Below are 16,851 nucleotides of genomic sequence, written 5' to 3'. Positions count from 1 at the left end.
AAAAAGGGCTTCCCTCACTGTTGGCAACCACAAAATTCGTGCGTGCACCAAGTGCCATCTGTCATAGCCAGTAACAGATGCTCTGTGCACATACAAACCACATTTTTAGTTGTGGTGCTTTCAGCTATACGGCTAAGGAAAATGATATTAGGGAACTTCCAAGAGAGGAAAAGGTCGCTTCATTTGTTCAAGGTATAGAAATATGTAACTAAGTATGTTAAGCTTTTAATGACTATATATATGACATACTCCTTTTAAGGGAGCAATTTTCAAAAATTATACAGGACAACAGGAGAAATACTATGTTTAATCCTCCGTGTACAATATTATCATATTCTAGATTGTTTAGCAAGATTATTAAAACAGTAGCCTTATCATCGGGCCGCCAAATTCTAGCTAAGCATATAAATTAAATGGTTCAGAACAAACAGGCATACATAATGTTCCACCAAAGTAAACATGAGTCAAGTGCTCAGATCTTATGATCATCAATCAGGTCAATTAATCTTGGCAGGAATACATAACGAAGGTCATACATGAATGAATTTCCATTTCAACTGGCACTGCAACCTTAGAAAGCAGTTCAAAAGCCATGTAAGCAGTGTCCCTTTACTTTTAAATCTGTTCAGCTCCTATGGAACCAACCAAGGCCTAACTGACGCAAGCCACAACTATGTGCAGTGGTTTGTAATGCTGTCGTGTAGGCACTGCTCAGTAGAGGGTGTGATGCTGTTCATGAGAAGCTGTTTCCCCACACGGTTCGGTGGATTTCAGCCAATCACAACTCACATAGATAGCACAGAACATGGTGCAGTACCCCACGCATCAGTTGCATTAGAACCAAACTTCAGAATACAACCAGAATCAAGTGAAAGCAACTTCTTCTAGAACAGTCCTGGTATATTCCCAGAACCAAAAACCAAGAACTGCGATTCCGATTTTTAAAGCTTGTGCATGGTGCAATGTATGACACCGTACACTTGTAATATCCCTGGGAACAGAGACTACGGAACCCACTGGTGGCAAATGCCCACGTTTTCAGTTGATGGCAGCACCAATGTCAAATTGCACCAGTTTACAGCAAAGGTGTTGTGCTCATGCTGATGCCGTGAGCTAAATTTACCCCAAAAGAGCATTTAGGAATTCAAGTCACTGTTCAGTACATTACCACCTCATCACAGGCTGATGCAGCAGAAGAAATCAGCACTAGCTGATTAAGAACGGTGGTTCCCAATCCTGGGAACTGAGCCTATGTTCCACTCACAACCTCACAGGGGGGGAAAAGGCTTCTCCACTCTGTCTGCTGCCTAATTCAGGTGCTCCACGATTAGGGAAGGACTGACAGCAGCCACATGCATGGATGAGACATACCCCCGTTAATTCAAGTATTTCCCTCTATGAAGCAAGCTTTCAGTTTTATTCTCTTGCTGGAATGTTACGTGGCCTAAATTTGGGTCTCTGTTTTTATACTTTTGGATAACTTACATCTGAATTAAACTAATATCTGAATACGCTATGTGCATCTATCTCCTCCAGAAACATGTTCTGTGATGTTTTCGTTTTCTTCCCCTAAGGCAGAAGCCACCAACAGAAGGCCAGGCATTAGTTGTGATATTCTGACAGGAGGAAAATACAGTGTTGCATCCTTCTCCATCTGGTGTGTGTGTGTGTTCTTCCTCCTCGACAAACCCCTCGATTTTAGAGGCGGATGCTTAGCCATGATGCAAATTGTTTCAACTTCTGCATGTATCTGTTGTTTCTTATACGCTCTTTCAGCTTCTCAATTAACGTTTCTTCTTTCCAGATTCCTTTATTTTTCCTCACGGCTTTCAATTCAGCTCGAAGGAGCCTCTTGTGCAGTTTCCAATATATCCGGGATTCGTGAGCTAGTCCGTCAATACGGACTGTCTTGCCAAGCCCTCGTCTCAGGATTTCTTCATTTAGGCAGATACTGGAAAATCTACCCTGTTCGGAATAGACATCGATAGCGCTGTTGAGTGTCTTACACAAGAATTACAGAAAACAACAGCCACATTAAAGGTAAAGGGACCCCTGACCATTAGGTCCAGTCGTGGCCGACTCTGGGGTTGCGCGCTCATCTCGCTTTATTGGCCGAGGGAGCCGGCGTACAGCTTCCGGGTCATGTGGCTAGCATGACTAAGCCGCTTCTGGCGAACCAGAGCAGCGCATGGAAACGCCGTTTACCTTCCCGCCAGTGTGGTACCTATTTATCTACTTGTACTTTGACGTGCTTTCGAACTGCTAGGTTGGCAGGAGCAGGGACCTAGCAACGGGAGCTCACCCTGTCGCGGGAATTCGAACCGCCACCCTTCTGATCGGCAAGTCCTAGCCTCTGTGGTTTAACCCACAGCGCCACCCACCTTAAAAATATTAAATATGCAGAGATTAAGGCTGCAACTCTATGCATTTTTGCTTGGCAACAAGTCCCAGTGAACACAGAGGGTCTTGAGTATATATGCTTAGGATTAGGTTTCATGGATGCATATCCATTCCCCACCCCATTTTTATTTACCTTCCTTACTACCACAAGGCAATCAAGCGCCGAGTCCTTCCTTCCCAGAAGTTGGAACCACATCATCTGTGGGGGTTTTACCTCTTCTTTCAACCAGACCGTGCCATCTGGTGTTAACTCCACACCAGCAAGTCTGATCAGCAATAAACCATCTGAATTCCCTAAGGATGCATGCACAATAACATTGTTTAATTACAACATTATCAGAGACACTTTGTTGGCTTAATAAATCTAAGCAGCTGGGGTTCTGATCTGCTAGGTTTACATGGAAAATTTCGCAGCTTGAGTGAATATTCTTGGTTTTACAGCTAGAACTGTGGGTTTGGGGGGCTTTTTTTTTTAAGTTAACATTTGCCATAGGCTGAAAGAGCCAAAGCTACTTCAGAAATCATTTGGCTTGTAATATTTCCAATATTCTCCATTATTATGGGATTAATGTGGACTCCCTACCAAATTTTGCCTCTAACAGAGTCAAGCAACTCATCAAAGAAAAAATTTATTTGGACTTTAAACGGAGGGGCCTTCATTCACTTTTCCAGATGGCATACGCATCCTGATATCCAATATATAAAAAATCTTTTGGGCTGGAGCAATACTTTATTAATCTCATGCTGGGACCACTTAGAAAAGTATTTACAGCTTTGCGTTCTCAGTGCATGCCCTCTGCATATCTAATGGGAAGATTTAATAACAAAGACTTTGCATCTGTGAGTCGGGAAATGTGGAGGACATTGAACCCTATTTGTTACAGTGCCCTTTATATACATCCCCTAGAAAAAAATTCCTCGACTACATCCTTTGCTCTCTTTCAAACCCACCTCCTCTTGAGAAAATCTCTATTTTGCTGGCTGGCCATAATATATTTATTACTGCACTGGTTGCAAAATTTGCCTTGGCTGCAAGTAAGTTGAGAGCTAGGCACCAAGACAAGCATCATAAGGGGAAGTGTGAGATGTGGAGTGCTTAACTTATGCAGGTGTGATTTTTGTATTTTTGTATGTTTGCTTTGCTGTTGTTGTTGTTGTTGCCGCTGTTCAGTTTTAAATCAAATATTTGTATTCTACGCATTGTGACCAGTTGTGATGGCTTATAGCTTTTAGCTATAATTCATTCATATTTCCAATGATGTGGAATATAATAACCTTCCATCACCAGAGACCAACTGTACTGTACAGCTTTCTGTATCAAAAGTGGTCGGGATACAGACATGAAAAAGGAAAACATATTTTGACGTTGCTTATTTAAATGGTACAGGCTATACACCTGCGCTGTACACCTGACAGAACAACACTTGAGGAATGAAAAATAACATAGACAACCCTTGTAAATAATCTCCTGTAAGGAGTGACAGTTAACCTTAGTCCCACAGCATGTGTTTCCAAGGCGTGCAGAAGGCTTGAGAAAATAAGAAGTATGTGCTTCAAATTTTATACCATAAGTACAAGCTGCTCAAGCTGTAACGTATGAAGTAGTCCTCATTTAGAAAATGTTCACTCTATAGCTAGGATAGGATGGATTATACTTGAAAAGTACTAGAACCTCTGTCTTTGAAGTAGGAAAACAGTCAACGGTGCAGTTATTTTCATCTGTGTGACACTGTTATGGAAATACAATGTTATATCTACATCAAGCCTTGCAGAAGTAAGAAAGGAGCACATGGTAGGTACAATAGTTCTAGAATTCTAGAATCACTACGCTTAAGAATGACTTTTAGCCCAAGGACTTAGTTATGCTCAGCTCAGTAAGATTTTTGCTACCTTTTCCTTGAACAGTAGACCCCAAGCAAATGGCTTTTGAAATTCTCTTCAGTTGTATCTCATGTAGCATGGGGAAAAAGCAACCCTGAATTGCCTCTGAGTTAAGTGGAACAAGTTGTGCAACACTTTGGGTCCTTGCTATTCTATTTTCACTTTGCTGGATTTCATTTCCCATGGATTTCTCAAAGAGATTAAGCCAGCAATCCTAACCCCACTTCCCTGAGAGCAAGTCTCATTGAATTAAATATGTAGCTAGGATTACAGTTAAAGCACTCAAATTCTTTTGCAATGTCTAAGCACACATTGTATTTGCTTTGCATATGCATTTTCTGGGGATTCCATTCAATGATACCAGGCAGATTGGGATATTATTAAGTATCAAAACCAAAAAGGACTCTTGTGGCATAAGCTTTCCTGGAATAAAGTCCTTTTCATAAAATGCATGAAGTGTTATTCTGAGTTTGTACATACATACCTACATGATTGGGGTGGTGGAATTGTGTGGAAGGGTGAGGTCAGGACAAAATGAGCGGAAAGGTACAGACTGTGATAATCATGCTATTAACAGTATCAAGTTTGCAGATAGTTAAATAATGTTTAACTTGGCCACTATGGGCTCACGCATGTCTTTCATCCTACTTACATCTTCTCTGCAAAGATGAAATGATTGGAAGGGTAATGGGAACATGTTCAATTTCCAATCCTCGTTCACTTATTCGGTGCAACCGTCCCCGCAACTTAACGTTCTTCTCTATAAATTCCACTGGTATTTCCATAGCAGTTGTGAATTTGGTTGTCTTTTCATGAAAAAAGGAAAGAGACAGGGGAGAGGGAATAAAAAAATGAAGAACTTGTAATGTCCGGATAGATCTCTGTAATCATTTAATTCACATAACAAGATACCAGCAAATGTTTCCAAGCTATAACCTGTTACAGGTATCACTCAATGGCAAGTTGTCATTCTATAAACCTATTCTATGAAGCAGTTTAAGACTCTGTGATGCACATATCACAACTCACCTTCAAGCCCCTGACATAGAATTGGCTATACATTGAAACAATTGAAGAAAATCAGGCCTTGCGAGAAAATATATGTGTATATCTCTCCCCTTCTTCTTCTTTTTACTTAAGAGCTGTTTCACACATTATGGGCTGCCGATGAGTGCACATTCAACAAAGGAGAGCAACCCCTCACAGTTCCCTTCTGAATATTATCTGTGTGAGACATGGGCTTGCAAACATGCTTGTTGCATTTTACCATTTTAAAGTATATTCCTGGGACATTTCAAAATTTAACGTATGATGTTGCCCTATAGACATCCTACTAGCAACGTGCTACTAGCAACTTTGGCACATTTCCCTCAATGGGATCAGGTCCTCAGTCTCAACTCATCTCAGAAGGAAAAGGAGCCAGGTTTTGGGGGGTGGGGAGGGGAAGAGAAGTGTGGAGGGTGGATGCCCACCTCTGAAAAAGCAGTACGGATGTAGGAGAAGCTGGTAAATGGAGCAGGACCCAGCAGAGTAACTAGAGTTTACCACCAGAATGGTCTTTTGCTATGTTGCTCATATCACATCTGGCTTCTATTACTGAGGAGGTCAAGCCACCAGGAATTAATTTATTACCCAATCCTTCTCTCCTGTTGTCCTGCAAGGTCTCTTCACAGAAACAGAAGACCTTGCAAACAACATCCGAAGGTTCTGTAAATAAACATAATGAAACAAGTCTGCTGATTGCGCATAGTCTGGCTTTCCAAAAGCAACTGACATGACATATTCTTAACATGGAAAATACTCCAGTGAAACCATGTTTGGCCACAGAAACTGCACAGCGCTGACTAATTTAAAATTTAAAACATAGCAAGACCTGCTCACACACTGAAGCCGACTCCTAGGCTACATCTCAACTAGACAAGTTGCATATAAAAACAAAGGGATGCAGGTGGTGTGGTGTTCTAAACCACTGAGCCTCTTGTCAGCAGTTCAAATCCCTGCTCCCGTTGCTCTGTCCCAGCTTCTGCCAACCTAGCAGTTCGAAAGCACACCAGCACAAGTCAATAAATAGGTACCGCTGTGGCGGGAAGGTAAACAGCATTTCTATGCACTCTGGCTTCCGTCACAGTGTTCCGTTGCGCCAGAAGCAGTTCGGTCATGCTGGCCACATGACCTGGAAAGCTGTCTGTGAACAAAAGCCAGGTCCCTCGGTCTGAAAGCGAGATGAGCGTCACAACCCCATAGTCGCCTTTGACTGGACTTAACCATCCAGTGATCATTTACCTTTTACCTTTTAAAAACAAAGCCCACCCTCTGGCTTGCAAGATACAAAATGAAATTCAAAGCAAGGGCAGAGGTGGGGAACGGTAAAGGTGGAAGACTGAGTTGGAGAAAGATGGTGAGCAGCCAAGTTTTGAAGGAGGTGTTTAAATGCAACAACAGGAGCCAGATGGATGGCAGGAGGCAAAGCGTTCCAATGGCAAAGAGGGAGGATAGTCAATGAAGTGGTAATGTGTCTCTCACATTGCCATTATCTGTTCTTTTACTCCCTGCCAACCTACTACTCATGGTACTGCTGCTACTATTAATATTGCTACTGCTTCACACATACCACTTTTCTGCACTGGCCCTTGCACACAGCCACTCACTATATCACCAGCCTGAGATGACAGCTCCTGAAAAGAAGAAATCAGGGGCCTGTCAATGTGGTCTTCAGAAATCCCAGTGGGCACATTGTGACATTTGAATCTTGATTGCTTATGGACCCGTCACTAATTGAACACATGAAACAAATTGCATACACATACACATACACACATATATATATATATACACACACACACACGGTATCCCATTCTCCATCTAGGAAGGAGAGGGTGTACCAACAGTGTAAGATACCTTTTCTAAAGCAATGTATCTCATCAGATAGTTCTGCGAATAAAACAAAAATCATGTGAAGGCAGATTAAAAAAAAAAAATCACACAGTGATGCTACTGTCCATCTCATCTGTAAATTACGAACCCCCATTTGAACAATATAGGTTTCCACACTGTCAAGAAAATGATTCATATAGGAGGAGATCAACATAGATCGCAAAGTGGAAAACTGCCCAGGAAAGTCAATATTTATTTGCCATGTGCCGGAAGACCCATACAGGTACTGACAAAGGAAATCAAACATAATTTAAGAGAAACATCCTGGGTGATTTGGGGAGAGAGAAACAACGCAACATAAAATAGCAATGGAAGGTTAATAGAACGCATATAAAAGCAGCTGTTTTTACACAGAACATAGTCCTGAACAAAGTAGCTAATATCCTAGTGATTTACATCCTTAAAGAAGTGAAGCTTGATTTGGGCCATCAAGCAATTGTTACAATACAGCCTTTCCACGTCAGTTTTCCTCATTTGCTTGCTTAACAAATAAGGATTTGGCTGGGAAATAGCCAAATATGTTTTGTCTGTGAAATACGTGACTAGCCTGGGACACAAACAGAGCCTTGGAACACTAATGCCCAACTAGTCTATTGCGTTTCAAGGAAACACATGAGGCTGTTTTCCAGCCAATCTCTCAAAAAAGGTTTGTAGGGGAAAGTAACACGTGAAAAAGCTGTCCCAAATTATGTGAAAAAAACAAGAAATGCCTCCCAGATATTCCAGTTGAAATCTGATTATTTTATAATAATCTTTATTGCGGTCCAACAACCCATAACATGGATTCAGAATAAAATACAGATTCATACAGACGCCCCCCTAGGGAAGGGAGACCGAAGCGTTATTGGTTTAGTCATGGGTATGTTGATCTTTGATTCGTATGACTACTGAAAGGAACTTTGCCACGGCCACTGTGATACCATTGGACTTGTCATCCAGAAGATATTTGATATGGTAGGCTTCAGATTGACCCGGCCGATTTGCCAATAGTGGTTTAATCAATAGTTCCCTAGCTTGATCATATTGTCCGCAATGCAATAAAATATGCCTCATGCAGTCAACAGATCCTATCTTGATAAGGGAGACCTCTCAGTATGCCGTTTAACACTTCTGATGGGAATACATTTAATCTGGCTTTGGTGAAAAGATGTTATGTTGGTACAGACAAATTTCTAAGATATGCAGGTGTCTGGAACTCGAACCCATAGTAAATTCCTACTGCTAATGGGCCACAGATAACATGAGATTGAGATCGGAGATCACTATGTGATATGTCCCAGAGCCTTTGCCTTGGCCAGATGGTACAGGAGAGAAGGTGGCATACCAATCGAAGCGGCTTTTCTAACCATAATTTTCATCCATGAGCTGGTAAACTCATTGTTTAGGTATGGAAGTAAGCCCTTCCCTAGGCCAAAGACTGAGATCTTGAGCCAGTATCTCAGGGCAGTCCACCATGCTTTAGTTGATAGAGGACATTCACCCGTTTCTAAAAACAGTATTGCATTTGGAACACAATTTGGAACTTGTAGGAGGGACCGGGGAAACTTTGCATGGAAGCCATCGAACCTGGAGAATGAGCCATTGAACCAGACATTTGAGGCATAGAGGAGTTGGGAGACAGATGTTGCATTAAATACCTTAATGGCTGGTGGAACATAATGGCCTCTCCTTGTATAAAATAATAGTATAGCCAGTTTGCTTACCTCTGCCTTTTGATAGGCGGTTTACCAATGATGTTTCCAGGACTTGGAATGATGAAATAGAAGCCCTAGGTACTGGAAGAATTTGGTCTGCTCTAGTTTGTGACCGTCCAGTACCTATTTACTCGGGGACAATCTCTTCTCAAACACCAGGACTTTTGATTTTTCATAATTGGTGGATAACCCATTAAAAGAGCAGTAGTCTGAGAATTTCCTTAGTTGGTAGTTCAGGCCAGGTCTGGGTTGGGAGAGAATGGCTGCGTCATCTGCATACAACAAGAAAGGGGTCTTTCTCGTCCCTATTTTTGGAAGATGGCCATCAGGGTCCATTAAGCTTGCCTCTAAGTCATTCAGAAACAAACTGAACAAAGTGGGGGCCAAAATGCATCCCTGTCTCACTCCCCTGTCCATCTCAATACAGTCCAAGAGCTGGCCCTGCAACCCACACCTAACCAGCAAATTGCTTCCACAGTACAGGGCTTTTATAAGATATAGGAGACGTTTATCCTTCAGTACTAGATGTACCAGTAATTTGGACCATAGTTGGAATCTGGTGATGGAGTCAAAGGCAGATTTCAGGTCCATAAAGGCCACAAAGAGTTTTCCCTGTAGAGGTCTAGTGTACTTCTCGGCTAGGAGGGGCAGCATTAGACAGTGGTCTGATGTTGAGTGGTTCTCGCGGAAAGCTCCCTGAGCTTCAGATAGCATATTATAGTCATTTAGAAAAGTTGTCAGTTTGTTACAGAGAAAGTGGGCATACAGCTTTCCTATAGTTGAAAGCAGACTGATTGGCCTATAATTAGAAGGCATGTTTGGCTGGCCTCTCTTAAAGATTGGGACTACTTGTCATGGAACAGACAGGGAACGCCCTTGGGTGAAGGGAAGCGGGAGTATCAGAGCAGGGACAAGTCAGACGGGGAAAACAGGGAAATGACAGACAAGCAGGGGAGGAGAAGGCGGAGAGCAGCCAAGTGGTGTCAGGGCTCTGCGATGCTGGAGAGCCCTGCCACCAAGCAGGGAGTTCAGGAACAGAAGGGGAAGCGGTGCCTTCAGCACAGGCGAGCAGAGTTAAAATGCAGGGATCAAAGACATCTCGTGAGATTCTCACGTCTGCTGTGTTGGAGAAGGAGCTGAAGGAAGCCACTCCCCGAATGTAACTCATCGGATTCAGACGCATGATTTGGAACTGTAGCTGTTTGTACATATGTAAATAAAGAACTGTACAGTGGTACCTCGGGTTACATACGCTTCAGGTTACATACACTTCAGGTTACAGACTCCGCTAACCCAGAAACAGTTACGAACTTTGCTTCAGGATGAGAACAGAAATCGTGCTCCGGCAGCGCGGCGGCAGCAGGAGGCCCTATTAGCTAAAGTGGTGCTTCAGGTTAAGAACAGTTTCAGGTTAAGAACAGACCTCCGGAACGAATTAAGTACTTAACCCGAGGTACAACTGTAAATATCTCTCTGAGTGAGCAGAGGGTTTAATTGTGAAGAGCAGACACCACCTTGACACTACTATTGCATGTTGCCATCTAGACAGTACTTTGCCCGAGTTTTTTGCTATAGTAAAAAGTGCCGCCAGAAGAGGAGCCCACCAGTGCTGATTTGATATGATCAATTCAACTGAGATAAAGCCATTTCCCGGGGCCTTACCACTCTTCAGGTTCCCAATTAATGTATAGACTTCTTCCACTGTAACCGGGCTCCATTGTAGGGGCAGTGACAGTTCTGCCGAATCTTCATCATAAAAACTGGCGGGGAGATTTGAATTTTCCATGAATATATTTCTAAAATTGTTCTCCCATACCTGAACTGGAAGGGGACATGGGTGGCACTGTGGGTTAAACCACAGAGCCTAGGACTTGTCGATCAGAAGGTCGTCGGTTCAAATCCCCGTGACGGGGTGAGCTCCTGTTGTTCGGTCCCTGCTCCTGCCAACCTAGCAGTTCGAAAGCACATCAAAGTGCAAGTAGATAAATAGGTACTGCTCCGGTGGGAAGGTAAACGGCGTTTCCGTGCACTGCTCTGGTTTGCCAGAAGTGGCTTAGTCATGCTGGCCACATGACCCGGAAGCTGTACGCCAGCTCCCTCGGCCAATAAAGCGAGATGAGCGCCACAACCCCAGAGTCGGCCACGACTGGACCTAATGATCAGGGGTCTCTCTACCTTTACCTTACCTGAGTTGGAATGGCACAGCTAGGGGCTGGGGAGCTATTGCTCAGGAAACCGGAGACCAGTTTCCAGAAGGGTTTAGTTTCGTTGTTTAGTGAGGCATTCAGTAAGAGAGACCAGGAGTTTTGTTCAGACTGCCTTTTTTGTTTGAAGCCAGAAGGCCTTTGTACTCTTTTTTTAAATTTTGAAATAGGTTGGGGGTAAATAGTTTAGGCCAGCGCTTCTGTAGAGCTACAAGTGAGAGCAGGGTGGAGATCAAAGGTGGCGAACTACCCCAGAAGGAACACAATGTATCTCTCGCCAGAGGTATGACCCCTCCCCTAACAAAAAATAATTCCTAGCTTAAGGCAAACTGATATTTCATGCCTGTATCTAGGCCATATTCTAGGCCATTTTGATTAACTGAGAAACTGGAGCAGCTGGATGTCGTCTTTTCACAACAAACTGAACAGCCAAAATGTGGTGCACCGTTAAGTATAATTAAATATGTTAAATGAGACCCCCAAAGTCTTGATTCTAAGAACAAGTGATGATGGGCTTTGACAGGTCTTCTTGTAGAGGAGGGTCCATGAGTGACAAGCCCCTGTTCCATGCATCAGCCAATCTTACCTAGTTGGCAATTACAACACTCCCTGAAGGATCTCAATGATTATGTGGATTGATATATGGAGAGATGCTCCTTAAACCTTTTAAAGTCCTAAGAGTGAAAAATCAACAAAGCTTGACAGTTCTGGGAAGGACTCTTAAGTCCTCTTCATTTCAATTGGCCCTGAGTAGATAAAACCACCATTTTAACAGAGAGTAATTTATTTTATATTCATTCTAGTTAGAAAACCGTCTGCAGTGAATCTGCTTGTGTTTTCAAATTTCAGCTTACTCTAGGGATCAAGCAGGCTAGAGATCTAAATATTCTGCTAAAAGTACACTTCAGATTGAAAAGGCTCAATTACAGTAATAGACTTTGGCTAAAAATTACAGATAAGCAAGCAATTACTGCTCATTATTGAACTTGTGCTATGTGCAGCACCTAACCGCTTCAGGCAACTCATAAACATTATTAAATTCAATACATAACTTACCAATTTTACACTCTTTGCAAGTAAAATTACTCCAGCTATCGCCATTCCAGTGCTGATGTTCTGCAGAAAATAACATAATAAATTATTTCATAAATTCTTTAAGTCTCCACTACATGACTTTCATTTAATTGAAGCCAGAGCATGCTATCGTTATAAAGAGGAAAGCAAAAAATACATATCTGAGAGCAGCCACAGTTATGCGTCAGAAAGGTTTTCTGACTTAGGTTTCAGTTAATCTAGACAACAACAACAAAACTAAGTTTACAAAGGGATCTCAGATTTAGTTTTCTCTAAGCAATCCATTATTTAAAGAAAAAGTTAAATAAATAAAAGGAAAGTAAGTGATACAAAATTTATAATTATTTTGGGGGCATCTGCTGAATTCATTATCTAGCAGCACAATCCTAACTGGGCCTATTCAGAAGTCTTATTTAATTCCACATGGCTTACTCTTGGGATTGTATCCCCCTCTCCATAAAATTTATATACTACTTGGGAACCAGACAGAAGGCCTTCTCGGTAGTGGCGCCCGCCCTGTGGAACGCCCTCCCATTAGATGTCAAAGAGATAAATAATTACCTGATATTCAGAAGACATCTTAAGGCAGCCTTGTTCAGGGAAGTTTTTAATATGTAACGCTGTACTGTTTTTAACACTGATTGGGAGCCGCCCAGAGTGGCTGGGGAAACTCAGCCAGATGGGCGGGGTATAAATAATAAATTATTATTATTATTATATATAGTAAAAAGCAAACAAACCTCAAAGCGGCTTTAGAGTAGAACTTACTTTGGAGTAAATATGCATGTGATTGTGCTAAAATGCAAGTAACTGCAACCCCAAACCTCATTAAAATACTTGGGACTTCTAAGATGGAAGGGACTCCAAAAGTCATCTAGTTTAACCCCAGCAATTCAGGAATCACAGCTAAAGAATGCCTGGCAGATGGCCACTCAACCTCCAATCTCCAATGAATGAGAGTCCACCACCTTCCAAGGAAATCCGTTCCACTCTCAAAGCAGTTCTGATCATCAGAAATTCCTTCCTAACATTTAGATGGAATCTTTTTTCTTGTAACATGAATCCATTGGTTCATATCCTACCCTCTGGAACAGCAGAAAACAAGTTTGCTCCCTCTTCTATGTGACCACCTTTCAGATACTTGAAGATGGCTATCATATCATCTCTGTCTCCTCTTCTCTAGGCTTAAGCATACCCAGTTTCAACCCTGACAGAACTCTGTGGCACCTCACTTCTCACATGTTCCCAGGATGGCAAGGAACCACTACTGAAACATCTTTGGGTTATGAGTAAATATGCTTAGGAACGTATCTTGAACATGGCCATCATAGCATTGTGCACACTAAACTACAGATGATTGACGTATTGAATTTGCTCAGAGATGTTGCCATTCTGAAACTGTTGCCCATCACAAATGAGCCAGTCATTTATAAATCTTAGAAAATATGACATATTGAAAATCTATTTTGCCGATTTTTATTTGTTTACTGGTTTTGACCCAGGTTCCGCAGGTAGCCCAGCAGAACCCAGAGGTCTCCCATCTGACTCCCAGAATAGCTTCTGGTAAAAAGGAACACACACACATTATTTTGAACCTCAACCACTTTCACTTCCAACTGCCTCTCTCTCCAGAGTGTGAATAGCAACAGATACTCTTCCACACCTCCTCTCCTTATGCAGCCAGCTTCATATGGGTCTATGCAAGCCTTTGCTGCTGTTCACGCCTTGCCCAAATCTCTGCTAGTGAGAGTGAGTCTAGGCAGGAAGAGCGGCGACCCAGTGAAATGAATTGCAACAGATTAATCCTCTAAATTTTATTTACGGCATGTGCATAAATTTTCATATGAGTATTCTGGGAAGCATGGATAGTAGCAAGCTTCCAACTTTTTAATTTTATTTGTAACACACCTTTATGCTCGGGCTTTTCCTGATCATTAGTGCTAGATCTACTGCCCGAGATTTCTTGATCTCCTGATATTTGCATACTTCAATCCATTCTAAACACACCTGTTAGGGAGCAAGCCTCATAAACCGACTTCCTTCTGTGCATAGAGTGCAATTAGTCTGAGAATTCAGAGGGTAGCCACAGTGGTACCTCAGGTTAAGAACTTAATTCGTTCTGGAGTTTGAGGAAGCCTGGTCTAGGGCTTACAGATCGGAAGGTCGGCGGGCACGTCAAAGTGAAAGATAAATAGGTACCGCTCCGGCGGGAAGGTAAATGTGTTCACGATTGGACTTAACTGTCAGGGGTCCTTTACCTTTTTTACAGACCTGGTGGCTGTGACGTTCAGTCTTGTTTCCAGAACTATTTCCCAAGTCTGCATCACCCCCGTTCCCCAACTCCTCTTTGCCCCACATGACAAAACACTTCATACTTTGAAGGAAGGAGAACACCTTTACAAGTTAGTATTTCCTAACATCTTTGGACTGCGGAGGAACATCATTTGACTCCACGAAATCAAACTCTTCCCTCACAGGGAGGACCAAACGCATCTCATTGTCCCCTCAGCCAGTGAAGCAAATCGTAAGGTAAAGGTAAAGGGACCCCTGGCCATTAGGTCCAGTTGTGGCCGACTCTGGGGTTGCAGCGCTCATCTCGCTTTATTGGCCGAGGGAGCCGGCGTACAGCTTCCGGGTCATGTGGCCAGCATGACTAAGCCACTTCTGGCGAACCAGGGCAGCACACGGAAACACCGTTTACCTTCCCGCCGGAGCAGTACCTATTTATCTACTTGCACTTTGACATGCTTTCAAACTGGTAGGTGGGCAGGAGCAGGGACTGAGCAACGGGAGCTCACCCCGTCCCGGGGATTCGAACAGCCGACCTTCTGATCTGCAAGTCCTAGGCTCTGTGGTTTAATCCACAGCGCCACCCGTGTCCCTTGAAGCAAATCGTGCACATGAGTAAAGGCGGAACCAAAATAGGCCAAAGAGGGGACTCCCATGTTCCCCCCTCCATCCGCACCCGGGTCCCTGTTACAGCCTAGCGCAGCAGAGCAACAAACCAGAACCTGTTCCCGTGCCTCCAGGGCACGCAATCAAGAAGGGAAAGAGCGCCTCTGAGCATATGCTTAGTGCCCATCCCCAACGATGGTGCGCGGCCACGACATACTTGAAGAAGCAGCAGGGATCCCGGGCTGCAGAGATTCAACATGCCCATTTATTGTCTTGGTCGTCGCCGTTCTGACCTCTTTTCGTTTCAGCCTATCCCCAATGACCTAAGGGCGAAGGCAAGCAAGCGCGCCCTGCCAAGGCGCCAACCGGCTCCCTCCCTCGCCACTGCTCCTACCCGGACGAGGGTGAGGTGCTCGTCCGCCCATGCCGAGAGGCGAGAGACGTAATTCGCCGGCTCCCCGCCTCGCTGCCCCGCCATGGCTGACCGGGCTTCGCCACTGCCTGCGCCTTCCTTTCCTCGGGCTTCCGCGCGCACCAGGGCGCAGCGCCGCTTGCCGGACACTTGCAGGAGTCGCGCCTTCATTGCTGCTGCTGCTGCTGCTGCAATAAAAAAGATTCAGTCGACGCCGGTGTTCTTCCTTCCTTCTCCTAGCTTCCCCTTCGTGGTTTGCCGTAAACTGATTACAGCGCAGTCCTAACTAGGGTTGCCGCCTTTGTTCTGGCCAAATATGGGGGGGGGGGGGGAGCGATTTTTATTTTTGTATCCAGTGCTGAAGTGTTGTTGTTTTTGTTTTTATTACGTTTTTTGTGGTTTTATATCTTGATTTTATTCTGTGAACCGCCCTGAAACCCCCGTGTATAGGGCGGTATATGAATTCTATAAATTCAATTAATAATAATAATAATAATAATAATAATGATGATGATGATGATGATGTGACTTCAGCAACCCATTACCAATCTGTTGCAGCCTATTGTCAACACACGCATGGATTTGTAACACGTGTCTGAGCTTGGCTACCCAGAGCTTAAATATGACCTTTCACACCATGGGCGTGGGGGGGGCAGTTGCCCTCCCCCAAATCAAGATATATCAATAAAAATACTAAACTCTGGTTCTGCACCCCCTAACAAAAATCCTGGCTAAGCCCATGTTTCACACGCCCTTCGAAACACATGCATTTAAGAGAGGATCCTTTGGCAGAAACCTGCAATACAAAACTGTATCAATACAGGACGTAGCATTTTGCATTGGAATATGGGACAACACAGGAGAGGCGGGCAACCCTAGCTAACCATGTCTTCTCAGGACTACTGAATTTACCTGGTTGCTCCCAGGTAAGCCAGCTACGGCCCTATACACCTATTTGCCAGAGGAGGGAAGGGCAATGGCACTTCACAGGACTTATTTCTTGGGGAGGCATGGTTAGGGTTAAGCACCCCGCTTAGTGTTTGCAGGTATCAGTGAGGTATCAGTTGCAAAACTTAACAGACTGTCGGTTTGAAGCGGGCGAACGCAAAGCAACCCCTGCAGCTGCTCAAAATAAGCACGCGGCTCTTCACTTCCGGCCTCCAAAAAGCCGCTCTACCCCTCACGGATCTTTTCCCGCCTCTCTGCCCTGCCTTTAAGCACCTCCTTTGAGAACCGGAAGCGAGGCTGATAGTTCTTCCCTATCCCTTCTCTCCCCCTTGATAGGATGGCTTCCCGGTGACGTAGCTCTCCTGCTCCTCCAGTCAGATAGGACCACGGCTGCTCAGAGCTCTTCGGC

At 43.8% G+C, this 16,851-nt stretch overlaps 1 protein-coding gene across 6 annotated transcripts; it reads right to left on the bottom strand.

Annotated features, from left to right (window-relative positions):
• Window positions 1-209: 209 nt before the first annotated feature.
• On the bottom strand, window positions 210-15,648 carry C6H3orf33 (chromosome 6 C3orf33 homolog). Of its 6 annotated transcripts, none has more exons than XM_028731351.2 (6): window positions 15,477-15,648; window positions 12,170-12,229; window positions 7,180-7,212; window positions 4,934-5,087; window positions 2,534-2,694; window positions 210-1,965 (listed from the first exon to the last, which is right to left on the bottom strand). In XM_028731351.2, the coding sequence occupies exons 1-6, from the start codon at window positions 15,558-15,560 to the stop codon at window positions 1,699-1,701; spliced, it is 759 nt and encodes a 252-aa protein (XP_028587184.2). In that variant the 5' UTR covers window positions 15,561-15,648; the 3' UTR covers window positions 210-1,698. The 6 variants fall into 6 exon arrangements, with proteins under 6 accessions (XP_028587184.2, XP_028587187.2, XP_077785975.1 ...); XM_028731354.2 differs by having other exon boundaries at window positions 15,376-15,484; XM_077929849.1 differs by lacking the exon at window positions 15,477-15,648 and adding an exon at window positions 15,199-15,337.
• Window positions 15,649-16,851: the final 1,203 nt, after the last annotated feature.

The sequence above is a fragment of the Podarcis muralis genome, chromosome 6 (assembly GCF_964188315.1).
Source record: "Podarcis muralis chromosome 6, rPodMur119.hap1.1, whole genome shotgun sequence".
Taxonomy (NCBI): Eukaryota; Metazoa; Chordata; class Lepidosauria; order Squamata; family Lacertidae; genus Podarcis; species Podarcis muralis.
Note: the sequence above shows the minus strand (reverse complement) of the source record. Positions and strands in the feature narration are given on the sequence as shown.

Excerpts from the sequence above, each read along its gene's own strand:
- C6H3orf33 (XM_028731351.2), bottom strand. The coding sequence starts at position 15,560 with ATGGCGGGGCAGCGAGGCGGGGAGCCGGCGAATTACGTCTCTCGCCTC. Across the intron at positions 7,213-12,169 it reads TTGCAAAGAGTGTAAAATTG|AACTATCTGATGAGATACAT; the intron begins GTAAGTTATGTA and ends TTTTATTCGCAG. Across the intron at positions 2,695-4,933 it reads TTCATCTTTGCAGAGAAGAT|GGAATTCAGATGGTTTATTG; the intron begins GTAAGTAGGATG and ends ATGCATCCTTAG.